The sequence below is a fragment of the Hipposideros armiger genome, unplaced genomic scaffold, assembly GCF_001890085.2.
Source record: "Hipposideros armiger isolate ML-2016 unplaced genomic scaffold, ASM189008v1 scaffold_794, whole genome shotgun sequence".
Taxonomy (NCBI): domain Eukaryota; kingdom Metazoa; phylum Chordata; class Mammalia; order Chiroptera; family Hipposideridae; genus Hipposideros; species Hipposideros armiger.
Genome location: NW_017732144.1, coordinates 294427 through 312437, shown reverse-complemented (window position 1 = coordinate 312437; position 18011 = coordinate 294427). Strand labels below are relative to the sequence as shown.

Genomic DNA, 18011 nt, shown 5'->3' with positions numbered 1-18011 from the left:
TGGGTTGCGACCCCTTTGGGGGTCAAACAACCCTTTCACAGGGGTCGCCTAAGACCATTGGAAAACAAAAAGATATTTACATTATGATTCATAACAGTAGCAAAATTACAGTTATAGAATAGCAACAAAAATAATTTTATGGTTGGGGGTCACCACAACATGAGGAACTGTATTAAAGGGTCATGGCATTAGGAAGGTTGAGACCCACCGTTCTAATCTATTCAATTAGCAAAGTATTTTGTCGCGGCATTAGGAAGGTTGAAACCGCTGGCCTAGCCCATTTTGTTCATTTCTACATCTCTGCTAGCACAGTGCTTGGTATATAGTCAGTGCATATCAACTATTTGCTGAATAAATTAATCACTGATATATTTTCCTGAGAGAATGTATAATATCGTAACCCTTGAATAAGAAAGCTTCCCTCTCCAAAAGCTTTAGGATATTTGTAATCCTATAGGCTTGGAATGAGAGAACTCAGCTCATCATTTCATATTTGCCTAAGGTCTTTTACATTTACTCTATATTGTGCAATGCTCTATCTTGAATGTCTCCCCTACAAAATCTTGAACAAACAGCTGGATTCTTCCTGTCAGTTTGATTGCAGCTAAAATGCTTTCGTAGAGATCTTCCCTGACCACTCTAAGGTAAAGCAGTGCTCCACCTCTCATTTTATTTTCTTCAAAGCACTTTATTTGAAATTAATGGAGACTAATTCTCCTTTTGACTCATTTATTGTCTATCATCTCCCTCCAGCATAAGCTCATGAGACTAGGGACTGTTGCCTGTCTTCAACTATTGTCTGCCTCCTTATACCCAACTACTAACAAATATTTGTAAATTAAATAGTAAATTCTGTGAACTAATTTTTTTGCAAATTTTATTTGAATTTATTGGCAGGTTTATCTCATTTAATCAAACCCAGTATATATAAGTGATTCTTAAATTTTTCAAAACTAGAAACATTTGTGGAAGTTATTTACTTTAATTTTCCCTTTCCATAATGAAAAGAAATGGAACCTTAATTTGTAAGAGAAATAGTTCAAAGTCAATTCAAGGGAGCACATATTTATCTACAAAGAGAAAGTTAAACATTTCATCAGAATATTTTAGGTACATTTCAAATGTAAATAAGCAGGATAATTGCTTTAATTCTCAGTGCCATTTTGTATGATTAAGTATACTTAATGGGAGGCTGTAGTAAATTTTGGCCATGACAGAAGCTGCCAAAGTTTCCTGTACAATAATTCTGAGCACATTAACCTTCTTCATATAGCCATTTTTGTTGCCATAAATTCAAACAGTTAAATTGAGGTCCTTTATGTTTAGGATCAGAAGATCAAAAAGAATTTTCTAGTAAATGCGTGAGCATATGGGGTATCTGTACACATTAACAGAGAAGAAGTTTGTCACAGAATCGAAGTTTGTTTCCCAAAGGGGACATTTAAGATATTTATCTCTAATAAAGATTCTTGGATTCTAAATGTACTGAAATTCACTAAAAATCCAGGTATATCTGTCTTATTGCTATACACAGGGAAATTTTGCTTAGTATGTTTGAAATATGCCTTTTTTTTTTAAGAACATTAAAAATGTTGTTTTTATAATCATTCAGAAATGAAGTTTCTCTTCCATGAAACTTTATTTCCATTTGATGGTTTAATTCAAGAAAGAAAAAGTGATCTTCCAATAAAATGTATTTCCAATGTATATTTCTGAATAAATCTTGTATAATTATCATTCACTTCTGCTTTATATGTTAACAAAAAAGACAATGTGTATTTTACACATTATTATTTTTATATAATTTTCATTCCATTTCTTTTCTTTTTATGCATTTAATTCCTATCCATTTCCAAGTATTTCATAATTCCATAATTATTTTAGTCATCCAAGTCCCAACTCTGTCAGGATGTCTGGTGGGTACCATGCAGCACTTATTCGCATTAGAGACCATTTATGCTGTAAACTTTTTAAATCCATGTAGTTATTGTCACATTATATACTTTACAATAACTACTAAAGACTTACATTCTGTGTCTTCATACTTAATTATTCACAGTCACACAGACTCACACAAATTTAGATAGATAGATATATAGATAAATTGATAAAATAAACAGATAAAGGGTAGACAGAATAGGTCAGACATTAGATGAGTATATTTACAGGCTGATAAATATAACATATATTTACATTCTCTAGAAAAACACTCACATGATAAGACTTTGTGAGGTCATGAAATAGAGCCACAAAATATTATTGGTTCAAGAAGGTACTAAATTGTGAATGGTACTGAAAACCCAAGAAAATTGTTTTTAAAAAATCACTTTAAGAGATAATTAACTGTAAAAGAGAGCCAGAGATTAATAACAAATTCTAGTGTATCTAAGTCTCCTACAATGCTTTATATTTCTAAAAACGTAAGTATGTCTCCATGTAGTATGTTTACAAGGTGAAACATCGTATCAATGGCTATCCAGTATGTCTATTCTCATATTTTGGTTTTGTGAACCAGAAAGTTTGAATGAAGAGGTAATCAAAATTACCAAGCCTTAGGCTATTATAATTTTAAATGCAAAACAAGTTCTGCTAAGGTTTCCTAACATTTTCAGAGCTAAAGTTTGATTAATGTCTAACTTGCCTGCTGTTTTTTTCCTAAGGGAGCATATGAAATCAGGCATTTATTGTAATCATTATAACATTCAAAATAAAATTCTAACACATTTATATTGGAAAACTACAGTCTTCTATAGACTTCTTAATTCAACATGAGTATATGGCTCCTACTGACCCAATGTTTTAAAAATATATAATGGATGTAACACAGTTTTTAGAAACAATCTCAGCTACCTCTTATCTAGAAATATTTTATTCCGTGATTTCAACTGAGCATAGAATGAAGAGATTGAATAAGACATGTTTAAACAATGAATTAAAGTAGAGCGGTGGCCCAGACAACAGAAAATCTAATTGTAAGCACAGAAACTAAAAATTCAAGTCATTTGCAATGTGTTTAAGGTTTAACCTGCACCAAATTGATAACCAGACAGACGTGTGCTGAACTTTATCATTAATATTGGTTTATATTCTTTATGGAGGCTATATATGAACATGATCTTAGTTTATATCCTCTTAGCCTTTTTTAAAAAAGAAAAAGGCTAATAATGGAACAGACTTTCAGTTATAAGATGAATAAGGTCGGGGCAGCTGAGTGTCTCAGTTGGTTAAGAGCTCGCTCGAGTGCAAGCACTGAGCAACGCGGTTGCCGGTTCAATTCACGGCCTGAGCTGAGCTGCTGCTGAGCTGCCAACAGATGGAAGGATGGCTCAGCTAAAAAAAAAAAAAAATGAATAAGGTCTGAGATCTAATGCACAGTATGGTAATTATAGTTAATAATCCTGTTATCATATACAGGCAAACCTCAAAGATATTGTGGGTTCAGTTTCAGACCACCCCATAAAGTGACTATGACAATAAAGTGAGTCACATGACTTTTTTGGTTTCCCGGTCTATATAAAAGTTATATTTACACTTTACTGTAGTCTATTAAGTTTACAATAGCATTATGTCTAAAAAAACAATGTGCATACCTTAATTAAAAAGTACTTCATTGTAAAAAATGCTAACCATCATCTGAGCCTGTTGGAAAAATGGTGCCAATCAACTTGCTCAATGCATGGCTGCCACAGACCTTCAATTTGGAAAAAATGCAATATCTGTGAGGCACAATAAAACAAAACGCAAGAAATCAAAGCACAATAAAACAAGATATGCCTGTACTTGAAATTTGCTGAGAGTAGGTCTTAAGTATTCTTACCAAAAAACAAACAAAAAAACCCCAAATAAACAAACAAAAAACAACAAAAAACACCCGACTATGTGAGGTAAATGGATAAGTTTATTAATTAGATTGATTGTGGTAATCATATATATAAAATCATCATGTTGTAAACCTCAAAAATATATAACTTTTACTTGTCAATTATACCTTAATAAAGTTGGGAAAATACAGGCTAAGAAATCTGAACATTAGCATTACGAGAGTGCTTTATCATATTTAAAGAAAAGTGTTCCACAAAACCATCTCCCCAAAAACTGTGCATAAAATGAATTTGTTAAATTAAGTTAACTTAGCTGAAATTTTCCTATTACAGTCTGCTTTTTTATCACCAACCAAATAAAACAAAAACAGTCAAGTTTTAAACAAAGACGGAAAATCCATTATGCTCAGATTTGCATGAATGGTTTTTAAAAAAGGCAAAGAGTTCTAAAAGAAATAACTAGACTTTTGTCTAAAGTTATGTCTAACAAATTATTATGTCTGAAATTTCCACTTGTGAAAATGTGAATTGTGTGGACATTTCTAAAAAATTCCTTACTTTCTCTTAATACTTTCAAAAACCTGGACACTATAATACAATCCCCAAAAGTGTATACGCTTCTTCGCCTCATTCACCATCTTATTCTATTAAAAAAAAAGTTTGCCTTTCATTTTTCTATTATTTATGATGTCAGCTCCCATTTCTTTTTCACTTCATTGCTTGTGCAATTTGGAAATGTCACATCGTAGGGCATTTTACTTGGTTATATCCTTCAGATAAATATACTGTTGCTATCATTGTGATTTTAAAGAAAAAGAAAATTAGAGCATTTAAATTTCACCCTGTCAATTAAAATATAGTTATTGACAAAAAAGCTTCTTTGTAAGGGTAATGATAATAATAAAATTAATATTTCCATAGTGCAGTACAGCTTATTAAAAACTTTAGTATTATCTCCTTTAATCCACACGTCTGTCTTGAGAGGTAGATTGTTAGAATCAGATCAGTAGAGTATTTAAAAGTAAATAAACTAAGACATACTGAGAGCCTGGACTAAAGTATAAAGAAAGGTCTCTAGTTGAAGATACCATCAACTACATTTTTTCTTCATTTATTTCTCTTTGGAGAATGCCTGCAGAGTGTATGTGTGTGTGTGTGTGTTTTAATGTTTTAACAGCTTTATTAAAGTATAATTAACTTATATTAAACTGCATATATTTAAATTGCACCATATGATAAGTTTTGGCATATGTGAAACCTGTGAGGTTATCACCACAATCAAGGTAATTAATACATGCATTATCCCCAATGTTTTCAGAAACCTTGTAATCCCGCCTTCCAACTCTCATCTCCCACCCCAATCTCCAGTCCATAGACAATTTATTTGCTTTTGGTCACTTATAAATTAGTTTGCATTTAACCCAAATTTTATATAAATTCACTCATATAGTATGCAATTTTTTTGTTTAGCATGGTTCATTCAGTGTAGTTATTTCAAAATCCACAATGTGGTAGGGTGTAGCAATAATCCCTTCCTTTTTTGAGTACTAGTCGCCCATGTATGGACATAGTTTATCCATTCACCCTTTGATGGACATTTGGCTTGTTTCTGGCTTGTGGTTATTGTCAATAAAACTGCTATTCACATTAGTGCACATAACTTTGTATGGACATATGCTTTCCTTTTGCTTGGGTACATACCCAGGAGTTGCTTAAGAAATAGTAAAACTATTTTGCAGGATTATGGTACCATTTTATATTCCCACCTTTCATTGCATGTGCAGTTCTTTTACATCCTCAACAACATGGTTTTTTTTTTAATTTTTGTCATTCTAATAAATGTGTAGGGTTATCTCCTTATGCTTTTGATTTCATTTCTCTAACTAATAATATTAAGGATTTTCTTGAGTTCTTGTCATCTATACACCTTCTTTAGTGAAATGTCTATTCAAATCTTTGAGCAATTTTTTATTCAGTTGATTTTTTTCTTATTAGTGACTTTTGAGAGTTTTCTTTCATTTCTTTTTACTTTTTTCATGGGTACAAGTCCATTATCACATATATTGTTTAGCAGTTTCTTCCTGTCAGTGGCTTATCTTTTCAATCTCTTAACAGTGACTTTGAAGAACAAAACTTTTCCATTTTGATGAAGTCCATTTTATCAATTTTTTACTTGTGTTCATTGCCTAATCCAAGGTCACAGAAGTTTTCTCCAGTGTTTTCTTTTAGAATATCATAATTATAGGTTTTAAATTTTGAATTCGCTTTTTATATCGTGCAAGGTAGGTATTTAAGATATGTTTGTCCACATAGATACCCAGTTGTATCAGCACTATTTATTTAAATACTATCTTTGCTCCACTGAATAGCCTTTGCATATTTCATTAAAATCAGTTGTGTAGGTGTATTTCCTGATTTTCAACTTTGTTCCATTCTGTTTAAGCCAATACCAAACAGTCTTCATTATTATAACTTTATAATACATTTTTGAGTCATATACTGTTAGTTCCCTAACTGTTTTCTTTATCAAAGCTTTTTTGGTTATTCTGTGTCTTTTGAATTTTTAAATAGATTTTAGAATCAGCTTGACAATTTCTACGAAAAGTAAAAAAGGCCCACTGGGACTAGTATTGCACTGAATCTTTATTGATATGGGGAGAACTGACATCTTAACAATATATTGAGTCTTCTACATATTAAATATGGATAGCTCTCCATTTATTTAGATCTTCTTTAATCTCTTTCCGCAATATATTGTATTATCAGCGTAGAGGTCTTTGTATATCTTTTTATCAGGTTTATCGCGATTTCATATTTTTGGTTCTATTTTAAATGAGTTTTTATCTCAATTTATTGTTTGCTGCTAATATTTAGGAATACAACTGATTTTTGTATGTTATTCTTGTATCCTGCAAACTGGATGAGATCACTTGTTTTGTTTTTGAAGGCTGGTTTTATAGATTCTGTTGAATTTTCTAGACAACCATGTCATCTGGAGTGACAGTCTTACCTTCTTCATTACAGTATGGATAGCTTTTATTCATTGTTTTTATCTTATTGCTCTGCCTAAAACCACTAAAATGTCAAGCAGAAGTGGTAAAAGCTAACATCCTTATCTTTTCTTGATCTTAAGAAGAAAACATTTAGTCTTTTAATATAATATATGATGTGGGCTTTTAGTTACAAGCCCTTTATTAAGGTAAGGACATTCTCTGCTGTAATTAGATTGCTCAGGGCTTTTTTTTTTCTTGCTTTTGTTCTTTTTGTTTTTTAATTATGAGTAGAATTTTTGTTTTGTCAAATAATTTTCTTGCATTTATTTTGAGGATCATTTGGTTTTTCCATTTAGGTTTGTTAACATTGATTGATTTTTGAATGTTAGATCAGCCTTCCATTCCTGGAGTGAACCCCACTTAGTCATTAGTCACAATATATTTTCATTTTACATATTGAAAAGATTGATTTGCTAAGGTTTTATTTAGAATTCTTACATCTGTGTTTCTGAGCGTTATTTATTTGTAGTTTTACATTCTTGTAATGTCTGTCAAGTTTTGCTATTTGAGTAATGCTGACCTCATAGAATGAGTTTGGAGGTATTCTCTCCTCTTCAACTTTCTGGACATGTGTGTAGAATTATTCTTATTTCTACCCCAAATATTTGGTAGAATCTACCAGTGAAGTCATCTAACAATGGAGTTTACTTTGTGAAAAGTATTTTTTTAAACTACAAATTCCATTTCTTTACTATATATAGGGCTATTTGGTTGAACTATTTCTTCTTGTGTCTTATAAGGAAGTTGTCTATTTTATCAAAGTTGTCAAATTTATTGGCATAATGCTGTTAAAATATTACTTTATAATCCTTTAAATATCTGTAGAGTCCATAATGATATCACCTCTCTCATTTGTAATATTGGTAATTTATGTCTTTTCTTTATTTTTCCTATTAAGTTTAGATAGAAATTTATCAGTTTTATTGATCTCAAGAAAATAGCTTTTGGTTTTATTGCTTTTATCTAAACATTTTCTCTTTTATATTTCATAATTTCTGCTTTGGTCTTTATTATTTCCTTTCTCTTATATATTTTGGGTTTACTCTCCTTTTTTCTAGCTTCTGAAGGTGAAAGCTGAAGTCATAGATTTTAGATCTCTCTTTTTTTCTTCTTTCTAGAATAGATGTATAATGCTATAAATTCCCCCTAAGTATTGCTTTAGTGGCACTGCAAATTTTGATACACTGTGTTTTCATTTTCATTCAGTTCAAAATATTATTAATTTCATTTTGGACTTCTTTCTTGATCCATGGGTTATTTACAAGCATATTATATAGTTTTCCAATATTTGCTCTACCCTGTGCCCCATGAATCAGTCTAGCTGGAGAACACAGGCACCATAGCCAGTTCTAAGTGAGCAATGAGCAATGAGACCTCTCTAATCTTTCTGATGGTTCTTTCCTTGACTTGGCTCACTTTCTCACACCTATGTGCTGATCTGTACTCAATATTAACTGAGTTCCATCGGTGCCACTTTCTCCTCTACAGTACTCTGTTCACCAAACTCTAGCTGCCTTGATCTCCCCAGAACTCATCTCCATCTTCTCAATTCATGGAGTCCACTGAGATCTGCCTAGATTTCCCCTTCTCTTGCTGAAACCTAGGCACTTTCTCAAGGCAGTAAGCTGAGGCAATTGTAGACTCTCATTGTTTGTGTCTCATTTACCAAAGATTGCTGTCATTGATGTCCTGCTGTCCAATGTCTTGAAACTCTTATTTCACATATTTTGTCCATTTTTAAAATTAATTTTGTGTGTGTGTGAATACAGTATCTGTTACGTCAAGTCTAGATGACACTTTTTTAAAAATCGCTTTATTAAAACTGATATGAGTATAGGTAAACATTTTACATTGTAAGTTTTTAGGACATCAGCAGTTGTCTCAAAGGATATTACAGCAGTCAAAAGAGGCAGTGTTTTGTTGTTTTGTTGTTGTTTTTTTTTCTTTTCTAAAATCTAATCTCTTTTCTGGGCAGGGGAGTTTTAGATTCGTATCTCGACTAACAATTAGAGCAGTAGTACTTTATATAAATATTGCATATTCTGGCTTTAAAGAGATATTTATATACATTCTCTTATTTGATTATTTAGTCAAGGTCAGTTTATTAAGGGCAAGGTAGTTATTAACTGAAGCTCAGGAGTGTTATGACTTGCTCAAAGTTGCACAGCTTATAATCACTACAATAGTAATGTTATGTTGGAAATCCACGAGACCAACAGAAGATGCCTTAGTCAATAGGCCAAATTAGGAGTCTTTATTCCAGAAGCCGGTGGCTGCCAGAGGACTCATGTCTCTCCAAACCTCGTGGCCCCGAGTGGGGCTCAGGGGTCTGCTTATAAATGGGAAGGGAGCTGTACTTAGCCAAGTGAGTTACAGAAGTCACAAACAGCAGTTAAGTCTATCTGTGTTCAGTGGAAAATTTTTGCAGCATAGGTCCCTGTGGGTGACACAGTATGGAGGATAGAGAATGAGATGGAGTTAATCTTGTCAGGGCCCATAATTCAGTAACAGCTGCCATTTTTGATGTGCTTTATGTAGGGTCTGAGTATATACACACTACATACACAATCTCATTTAATCATCCCCAAAAAATACATTGGGAATGTGCTGCAGTTTTTCTTATTGTAGATATGAACAAACTAGAGCTTAGGAAGCATGCTACCTTACCTAAAGTCACACAGCTATTATAATAAGTGCCAGAGCTGGGTCTTAAACCCAGGCATCCTGCATCCTAGACCATTCTTGTAACTGCTAGTTTACCTGTCATGGAAGTGGGACACTCTTCTGAATCCTTTGATGCCTTTGGACCTTTTTTCTCATGACCTAACTGGATCAATAATGGCAGATTATTTCATTTTACAATGAACAACATATTGTATGGTCTTGAAAATACTGCTCCTGTGCTATTGCTCATAAAAGGCAAAGACTTTTGGTGGTGATGCTGTTGGTGGTACTTATGCTGATATTAGGGATATTAAAAGTAGGTAATACTTTTAATAGTAAATTCATATTATATTAGGTTCATTTTATCATCAGTTATTTTATATGGATATTCATTTATGAGTTCTTTCCATCCAAATTTCAGCTCTTACAAGTCTACGAGATCTACCATTTCATATTCCTCTCCCCTCTTTATTTTTCTCTTTAACAGCTATAAACTAATATATTAATATATTTTACTTTTCTTGTTTATGATCTATCTCCTTCACTAAAATACAAGTTCCATAAGGACTACAAGATTTGTCTATTTTGTTCACTATTGTATCCCCTATACTTATTGAGTAGAATTTCAATAAATATTGGTTAAATAAATTAATATTTATGTTTAGACCATGTTCTCAGGACTTATTTCAATGAATGTTGTGTAATGGAGTAGAGAGCAATATCTGAGATTAAGTTTTCAGGAGCACTGGGGTATATCGCTACATATACTCACTGCTACTGGACATATAGTATCTATCAAAAGAGGCTAGCCTATAAGAGGAAGATCAGATCATTAGATGAGCCAAATCTCAGAACTGTGGAGGAAGATCGCTGTTGCGTTAGCTTCTCCTCTCTCTTGATAACCCCTTCAGCTGTTAGGACTGACATGTTATGGAGGATGAACCTTAATGAATATTGGTGTAGTAGTTAGTAGCATAGCCACAGGTCTCACAATGCTGGGGTTCAGTTCTCCACTACTCCACTTACTAGTTCTATAAATATTAGAAATAATTATTATTTTATGTCAAGATTTTTTTACCCTGAGACTTCAAGGTATTCTTCAACCCTATGAAACTGTATTCAAACGTATTATGTGAAAGAGACTGGATGTATCTCTCTTGGGACCACCATAGTTATTTTTCAATTTTCAATGTGTGCCGGTACTTACAATACCCCAGGCATCAGAGATCAGTTATAAGACATTCCTTTCAATTGGCTTATACTCCCTTAAGGCCAGTCAGAATGCTAACGTTTTGCAAGCCCTTATTATTTCCTTGTTTTTTACTTACCCTCAAACCTGCATAAATCAGAGCTACAAAGCAAAAATAACTTCATTATGATTACAATCACCTTTACACAGCTGCAGTTAAATGATTTGCCTACCCTAACATGACAGAGACAAGAAAACCTCATACATAAATTAACTTTGTTTTATAAAATCACATTTTGTTGTCAATAATACCTATGTATCTCTCTCATAGGAATGTGGTTCTTTGAGCATAAAAGCACCCTGCCTTACCCATTTTTGTGGCCTCAGCATCTGGGAAGTGTAAAGCACGCACTGCATGTTCAATATGTGTTTGCTGTACAATGACTAAGTTGGACAGTAGTCCCAGGTCTTCTGATTATAAATCCTCAACATAGTCTCATTTCATTATGTCACACATCTTTTCATGAAATTAATCTAAAGGACAAATCTCATTCCTTTGCTAATATAAAGTTTCAGCATTTTCTCTTACTCCATATCTTCCTTGGCTAGGGTACTAACTTTTAAGCAAACACTTATATTAATGCGATAGAAAGTAAAAACATGAGTTGAGAGTCTAATAGAAAGCAAAATAGTTTGTTTCTATTAAAAGCATATGGAAACTAAAAACAGTATGCTTTAAACCATTTGAAAAACAGCCACTTATAAGAACTTATTTCTGAATAATCTCAAACAGCCAAATCCAGTAAACCTCCTGAATCATTTTCTAGGGATCTCATCACTCTTACGACCACTCGTTGCATTCACTCTTTTCCCCTGGGATCTGAAGAAAATATCATCAAATTCTCAAATTTTGTATCCTCAGATCTTCCTTTTCCACACATTTACACCTCTGCCACATTCCTGATCAGATTGTCCTATTTTGTCATATTCTTCCACAGCATTACTCCTTAACACTTCTTTCAATCAGTTGGATAAAGAACATCCATCCAATCTGGTAGCTATGTAATGAATGCAAAGGGAGGCTATTGGCAGAAAATCAAACTTAACAGGTGCAGAGAAAAGAGGTGAATAAGAATCTTAGCAAAGAACAAAAAAAAATAATGGGGCATTCCTTATGTAATCTCAGTGCAGCATCCAAGGAATATTGGTTAAATGAATGTGCAAATACTCTCATCATTGCATCTAAGAGTAACAGCAAACTGTTTTCAAGCTTTGGAATAAACTTCCTTCCTTCCTTCCTTCCTCCTTTCCTTCTTTCCTTTCTTCTTTCTTCCTTTCTTCTTCTTCTTTTAAAACTGTCATCTCTTATTCCTGCACTTTCAGAACTACACCAAGTAAAAAGGTTGAGTCCCCAAATGTCTCCAAAAGTTGTGCAAAGATGTAGCATGTGTATGATAGCAAGAAGATATTCCTGAGTATGGTACAAAGTCTTGTGGGGCAAGTACCACCAGACTATAAGTATATAAGGAAATATGGGAAGAATAAAATTCCATTAACTATGATGTTCTCAGACATCTAGCTATAAGAAAGTTTTATAGGCAAAAATTGTATAACAAGGCCATTCTAGTGTTTCTAAAATAATTCAGATTCTGCAAGATGCATTCAGTTCTACATTATATAAATTCAAAGTAATTCTTTTCCTCAATTTTGAACATTTTCTTATAGAACAATATCAATATATTTATATTTTTTAAGTGAAAAGCAAACTTTACTTTCCAAATGAGAAATTATAAGGCATAAATCTTGAACTTCATAGATAAATATATTAAAACTCTAATAATTTCATTGCACAAACAATTTTGGCAAAACAATAGAATGTTTTGACTATCTCATGACAAGTTACAGCAAGAAAAAAACAGTTTTATTAAACTATTTCATTTAAAATGACATTATTTGGTTTGAAGAAAAAAAAAAGTATCTTAGCATTTATTTGTCAGTATGAAGGCATATTTATGTGTCTGTATTTTAAATTTCTGAATATAACAAAATAATAAAATTACTCATATGCTTCCTAATATCACATATATGAAAAATTAATCCTAAATTTTCATTTACTTGGAAGGTCATTTTATAAGTAAATTTGGATTATTTAAACTGATCCATCAAACAATAAGGTCTATGATTGCAAAATAGTCAAGTCACTTAAAATTACCAAGAATTTCTTTAACCACAGGTTATTCTTAGAGTTATTTGAGGATAACCTCTGGCAGCATTTGCAAATTAAGATAACATAAACACTTCCAAATTTCAGTTCAAAAACACAAACTGATTTTATAGGGTAATACTTTCTAGAAAAAATAAAGCTCTTCTTTTTCTCAAAGTCTGAAATCCCTAATGTCTTTGTACTATGAATAAAACAATTATTTTTGAAAACTTTAAAAATACCTATAATTTCCCATTTAACAGTAAATATTGCATGCAAAAGTCTCTAGCAAAGCTTCTAAATAAGTATTAAAATGACCGACTGATCAATAATTTGCATCACTTCACAAAAAAAATTTGACAGTAAATTACTGGGTTTCTATGTGCATGCTACAGCATAATATGCTCCGAGTCAAAAAATAAAGTAAAATGCAATTACCCTAAAAGACATTTCAAGATTCTCTCCACCCCAGATATCCATTCCTGCATCGTAAGTTCCTATCTCTTCAAAGTAGTTTCTGTCAATAGAAAATAGGCCACCAGCCATAGTAGGGGTCCTAGTTGAAAAAAAACAAAAAGAAAAGAATATCTTTTGAAAACAATGTGTGGAGTTTAATGAGACTGTAGCAAATATTTTTGAGACATTTTAAATTAAAAAAAATAGTACTCGAAAATCTCAAACTGGAAACATAAAGCCAAGGCGTAAGAGATTTTAAACTTAATAAATATCATTTTATTTCACATTTTCTGTAAAACTAAATTTTACTATGTTTTTCCTATAGGTGATCAAATAGTTACATGGAAGGAACACTGGGTACTTAAGATGTGGGCATCTACATTCCTTCTGAAAGGTAGTGTGAAGAGAAGCTAATGCTCTCAGCACTACCCTTTAAGAGAGTAACTGGTCATGAGACTACCAGTTGTGATCGTTCATCACCTAATTAGAAATCATTTTACTGTGAACTCTAGAAATCTGTGGAAATGGTTTCTCTATGAAAAAATCCATACCATACTTAAATATGAAAAAAATATCAAATACTACAAAATATTTATAGGCAATAACTATCTAAAGAGAATTACAAAAGTATTTTTAAACATAAAAACTGTACATCTAATTGTTTATTCTTCCCTTTACATAATTAAATTGATAGAACTAATCATATAACCCTATGGATAAACAGAAATCCCATATGCTATTCAGAGGTTTAAAGAAAATTTGGCACAGATTGTATAATTTTTTTTCCAAGAAGTAAATTTCTCTATAGGAACTAAGAAGTCAGATGTTAAGTTTTTAAAGGACACATTAATTATTAATTTATTTTAAAAGATTATTAAAGTCAATGGTTGATGTGTGAACTACACAAGTCTTTCTATATAAGCAGTAAGAATTGAAACAAAAAAAAGAAAATTCTAATTGTTCACAACTGGGTCTACATTGGCAATGATATTTTCTGAATAGTAACTGGAGCATAGTGGTTTTCAGCCATTGTTGCACATTAGCATCACCTAAGACACCTTTTAAAAATTCATTTCCATGCTTGGGTGCAACTCTACACAGATTCAGGTTTAACTGACCCGGGGTGGGGCTAGACCTTTGGTATTGTACCAAGTTCCCAGGTGACTCTAATGTGATGCTCAAGATGAGAAACACTGATCTAGTAACTGAGATTTGGAATTCTCATCCAAGTAGTCTGAGATTGCTAAAACACCAAATGTTTTGCTTTTCTTGAAATTATAGCCTCTTCTGCCACAGGATATGCTCATGTCCTCTAATTGAACAGTGTAGTTCACTGAAGAAAAAAAAAAACAAAAAACTTACCAAATAATATTGACCTTGGATAGCTATTGCAAAGTTCCCTATTTCTCCCAGTGCTCTCACTGTTTTCAACTCAGGTAATTAACTGTCCATCAGTTGGAATAGCTCAAACTCACTTAGTCTCAGAGCTGTTTTATTACTTCTAGTCTTCCTGGGTTCCTATCGTGAAGAGTATCATTGACCTTCTGAGTAATAATGAGAAACACTAACAAAGCTAAACAGATAGTAATTATGGTAGCCACGACCCTCACCTGACTGGGGTTTTGGAACTCTATGTCAATAACTCTATAAGGGATTACAGTGCTGGACAGTCTATTTAATGAGACGAGGAACAAAAATTGCTGCAATTATTCTCTCGTAATGCAAAACCAAGTGCTTAAGAATGTTAAGTGATGCATTTTTAATGATCAGTTCAGAGTGCCTACCCACTTATCTATTTACTAATAAAGTCCTAATGCATTAACGTTAAATACACATATTGATTTTCTTCTGTTGGTCATAATTCTTATAAATATGGAAGAAATGTATAATAAATGGCTATAATAAATTATATATTTAACCATAAGAATGACTCAAATAGATTTCACTTATGCTTGGAAAGTAACAACAACAAGGAAAATTATAACTCACCAAAAAAAACCAAACAAACAAAAAACTATATATCTGAAGACAGATGCTCCTAGGGAGAGTTTCTTGTCATCACAGTGTCACTTAATTCCCTCAAATAGCCTAGGGTCTGTGCCTTAAATGATATTAACAGCCAAAGCCAGTGCTATGCAAAACGCTCTGTTCTAAGTCAGCTGATCTGTAATATCCCCAATGAACTATTCACATATGACTGCGTGGACCATAAGTGTTCAGGGTGCCTAGAAAATTAAAAACTTTGATTATAGCGAATTAGCTGAGATTATTTGCTTTCTGAGCTTGTCTTTACATGATGTCAAACCAACCAATTCAATCAAGTTTTGGGGAAAAAAATAATCAGCTCAATGGCTGTGAATGTTACCTATGGCACAGTAGGTAGGGGAAAATGAATTGAGTTAATAGGAAAAAAGCACTTAGCACAGTGCCTGGTACATAATAAATAATTAATGAGGTTAGATGATATATATTTGTTGACATTGTTGGTGATGTTAATCATTCAAACAAGTCTGGAGTGTCCTTAAGTTAATTTGAGCTCCCCATAAACACAGCCTTATTTTGGATTTCAAAATCACTTGGAACTATTTCATATCCAAGATGTTACCCTCTGACATTTGCCTTTCTGAACATAACTATTCTACAAACCGCCCTATTTCAATCCAATGGAAGTCATTTCTATCCTTCATTGGTGATTTTGGTTCCTTAGCTATTCCATAGTCTCACATAACAACCCCCTTCGGGAATTGTTTGCTTTCCTTCTCCCACCTCCAGGCTCTGTAAGATTGTGCCATGTGAGGGAAAAACCAACCCAGCACCCTAGCCTCTCTGTCCTTATTTTAATGCACAATTTTCTTTTTGTGAATACCAGGGCCTGGGTAAACTTACCTTCACTTTATCCATTTCTGCTCTTAACATGCAGAGAATCATTGAAAAATTAGTAAGATGAGGTCAATTGATCACACTGGAAGTCCATGCTATTGACTCTCTGCTTAGTCCAAAAACTACTAACAATCCTCTTACCTATGTTTATTTGCTCACCTGTCTCATTTTAACTGACTCTTTTCCCAAAAGTTTTGGACTCTTCTCAAGACTAGAGACTAAGCCAATGCATAAAATCTAAACTCCCTTAATTATGAAATCTAAACTCTTTCTCTCTGTATATATCTATATCTATACCTATAGCTATATCTATCATCTATATCTATACCTAGACCTAGACCTCCATCTAGACTAAGTAGACATAGATATAAATATAGATATAGATACAGAGATTTATAGATATATATCAGATATCTAGATATCTATACAAATATGTATGTGTAAATAGATAGATAGATAGATAGATAGATAGATAGATAGATAGATAGACAGACAGATAGATATATTCTCATGGCTTCTTCCTTCCTCTTGTCTTAGAGAAAAGAATATCTACTTTCCTCTCACTGTGTGCTAGCATTTGCTCTTGCTCTCTCAGCTGGTTCTTTTCGGACTACTCTTTCAGCCACGTGTTCACTGACTATTACATTTATGTTTTATGCCTTTGATTTCTAAATGGTTCCCTTAAGCTTACAAAACTGCTCAATTAAGTTCTATCCTAAATCAAAATATACCTGTATGCAATCCTACTACTCATTCAAACTAGGGATGTATATTTTCTATTCCCTTCCCTGGTAAGCTTATTGAAAGGATACTGCCTGGCACTCCCTCAACTCCTCTTGACTTTCTAACTAGAATCTGGGTCCTGCTCCCACCTCTACAATAACTTCTTTCTGAAAGGGGCCCATTGATTCTGAACTTCAATAGCCTTTCCTGAACTTCTTCCTCTGAAAGCCTTTAACACAATTCATCAGCCTCCCCGCTTGAATTCTTTCCACCTCTGACTCACATTGTATTGTGCTAGAGAGGTTTTTCCTTCTGCTAATTAATCATATGATTCTTACTTAGCGATGCCCTTCCTTCTCCCTTTCCCTTGCTGTCTGTCAGATCTTAGTCAAGTTCCGCGTTTCACACTTGTGACATGAGTACAATATGGAATCATAACATTGTTTTATAGAGCTATGCACTTAATAATTATCTTCTTTTATCCCCAAAAGTAGTTCTCCCAAGGGTTTCTCAGTAACAATTTTTCTCATTGTATACTTTCTACCTGTATATGAGTAAGCTCATTCGCCACATGCCTTTAAATGTCAATCATCTCTGTAAGGCTGACTCCTAATCTGTGTTTCTTTTCTCACTTCTTCCCTCTGCATTGGTTGTGCTTTTTAAAATTATTCACTACATGTTTAAAAAAAACAATCCTTCTGGCTCTGCCCAGTGTGTTTAACAGAGAACTGAGCACGTGCTACCCCTTCTATATCTGCTTCTCTTTCAATGTCCTCTATATTCTTCCAGAGCCTTAACATAAAATGATGGAAATGGTTTCAGCTCCTTTCTTTTTTGTGCCTCACTCAATCATTTCCCAAATACGTCCACTTTTTTTCCCAAAGTACTTTTGACTCTTCCTCTTTTCTCTGTTATCAGGGTCACTATCCGATTTTAGTCCTCTTACTTGTAACCATGTGTTAATGGAATCCTCTTGCTGTTGGAGTCTGCCACTTACAAAATGCATTCTATAAACCACAGCC

General features: G+C 33.1%; 1 protein-coding gene across 2 annotated transcripts in view; it reads right to left on the bottom strand.

The window, feature by feature from the left end:
- GALNT13 (polypeptide N-acetylgalactosaminyltransferase 13) overlaps positions 1 to 18011 on the bottom strand; it is a 440766-nt gene that overhangs the window by 183760 nt on the left and 238995 nt on the right. For both annotated transcript variants that reach the window (XM_019628472.1, XM_019628471.1), the window contains exon 6: positions 13369 to 13486. In XM_019628472.1, the coding sequence (XP_019484017.1) occupies positions 13369 to 13486 (118 nt within the window). The remainder of the gene's footprint in view (positions 1 to 13368; positions 13487 to 18011) is intronic.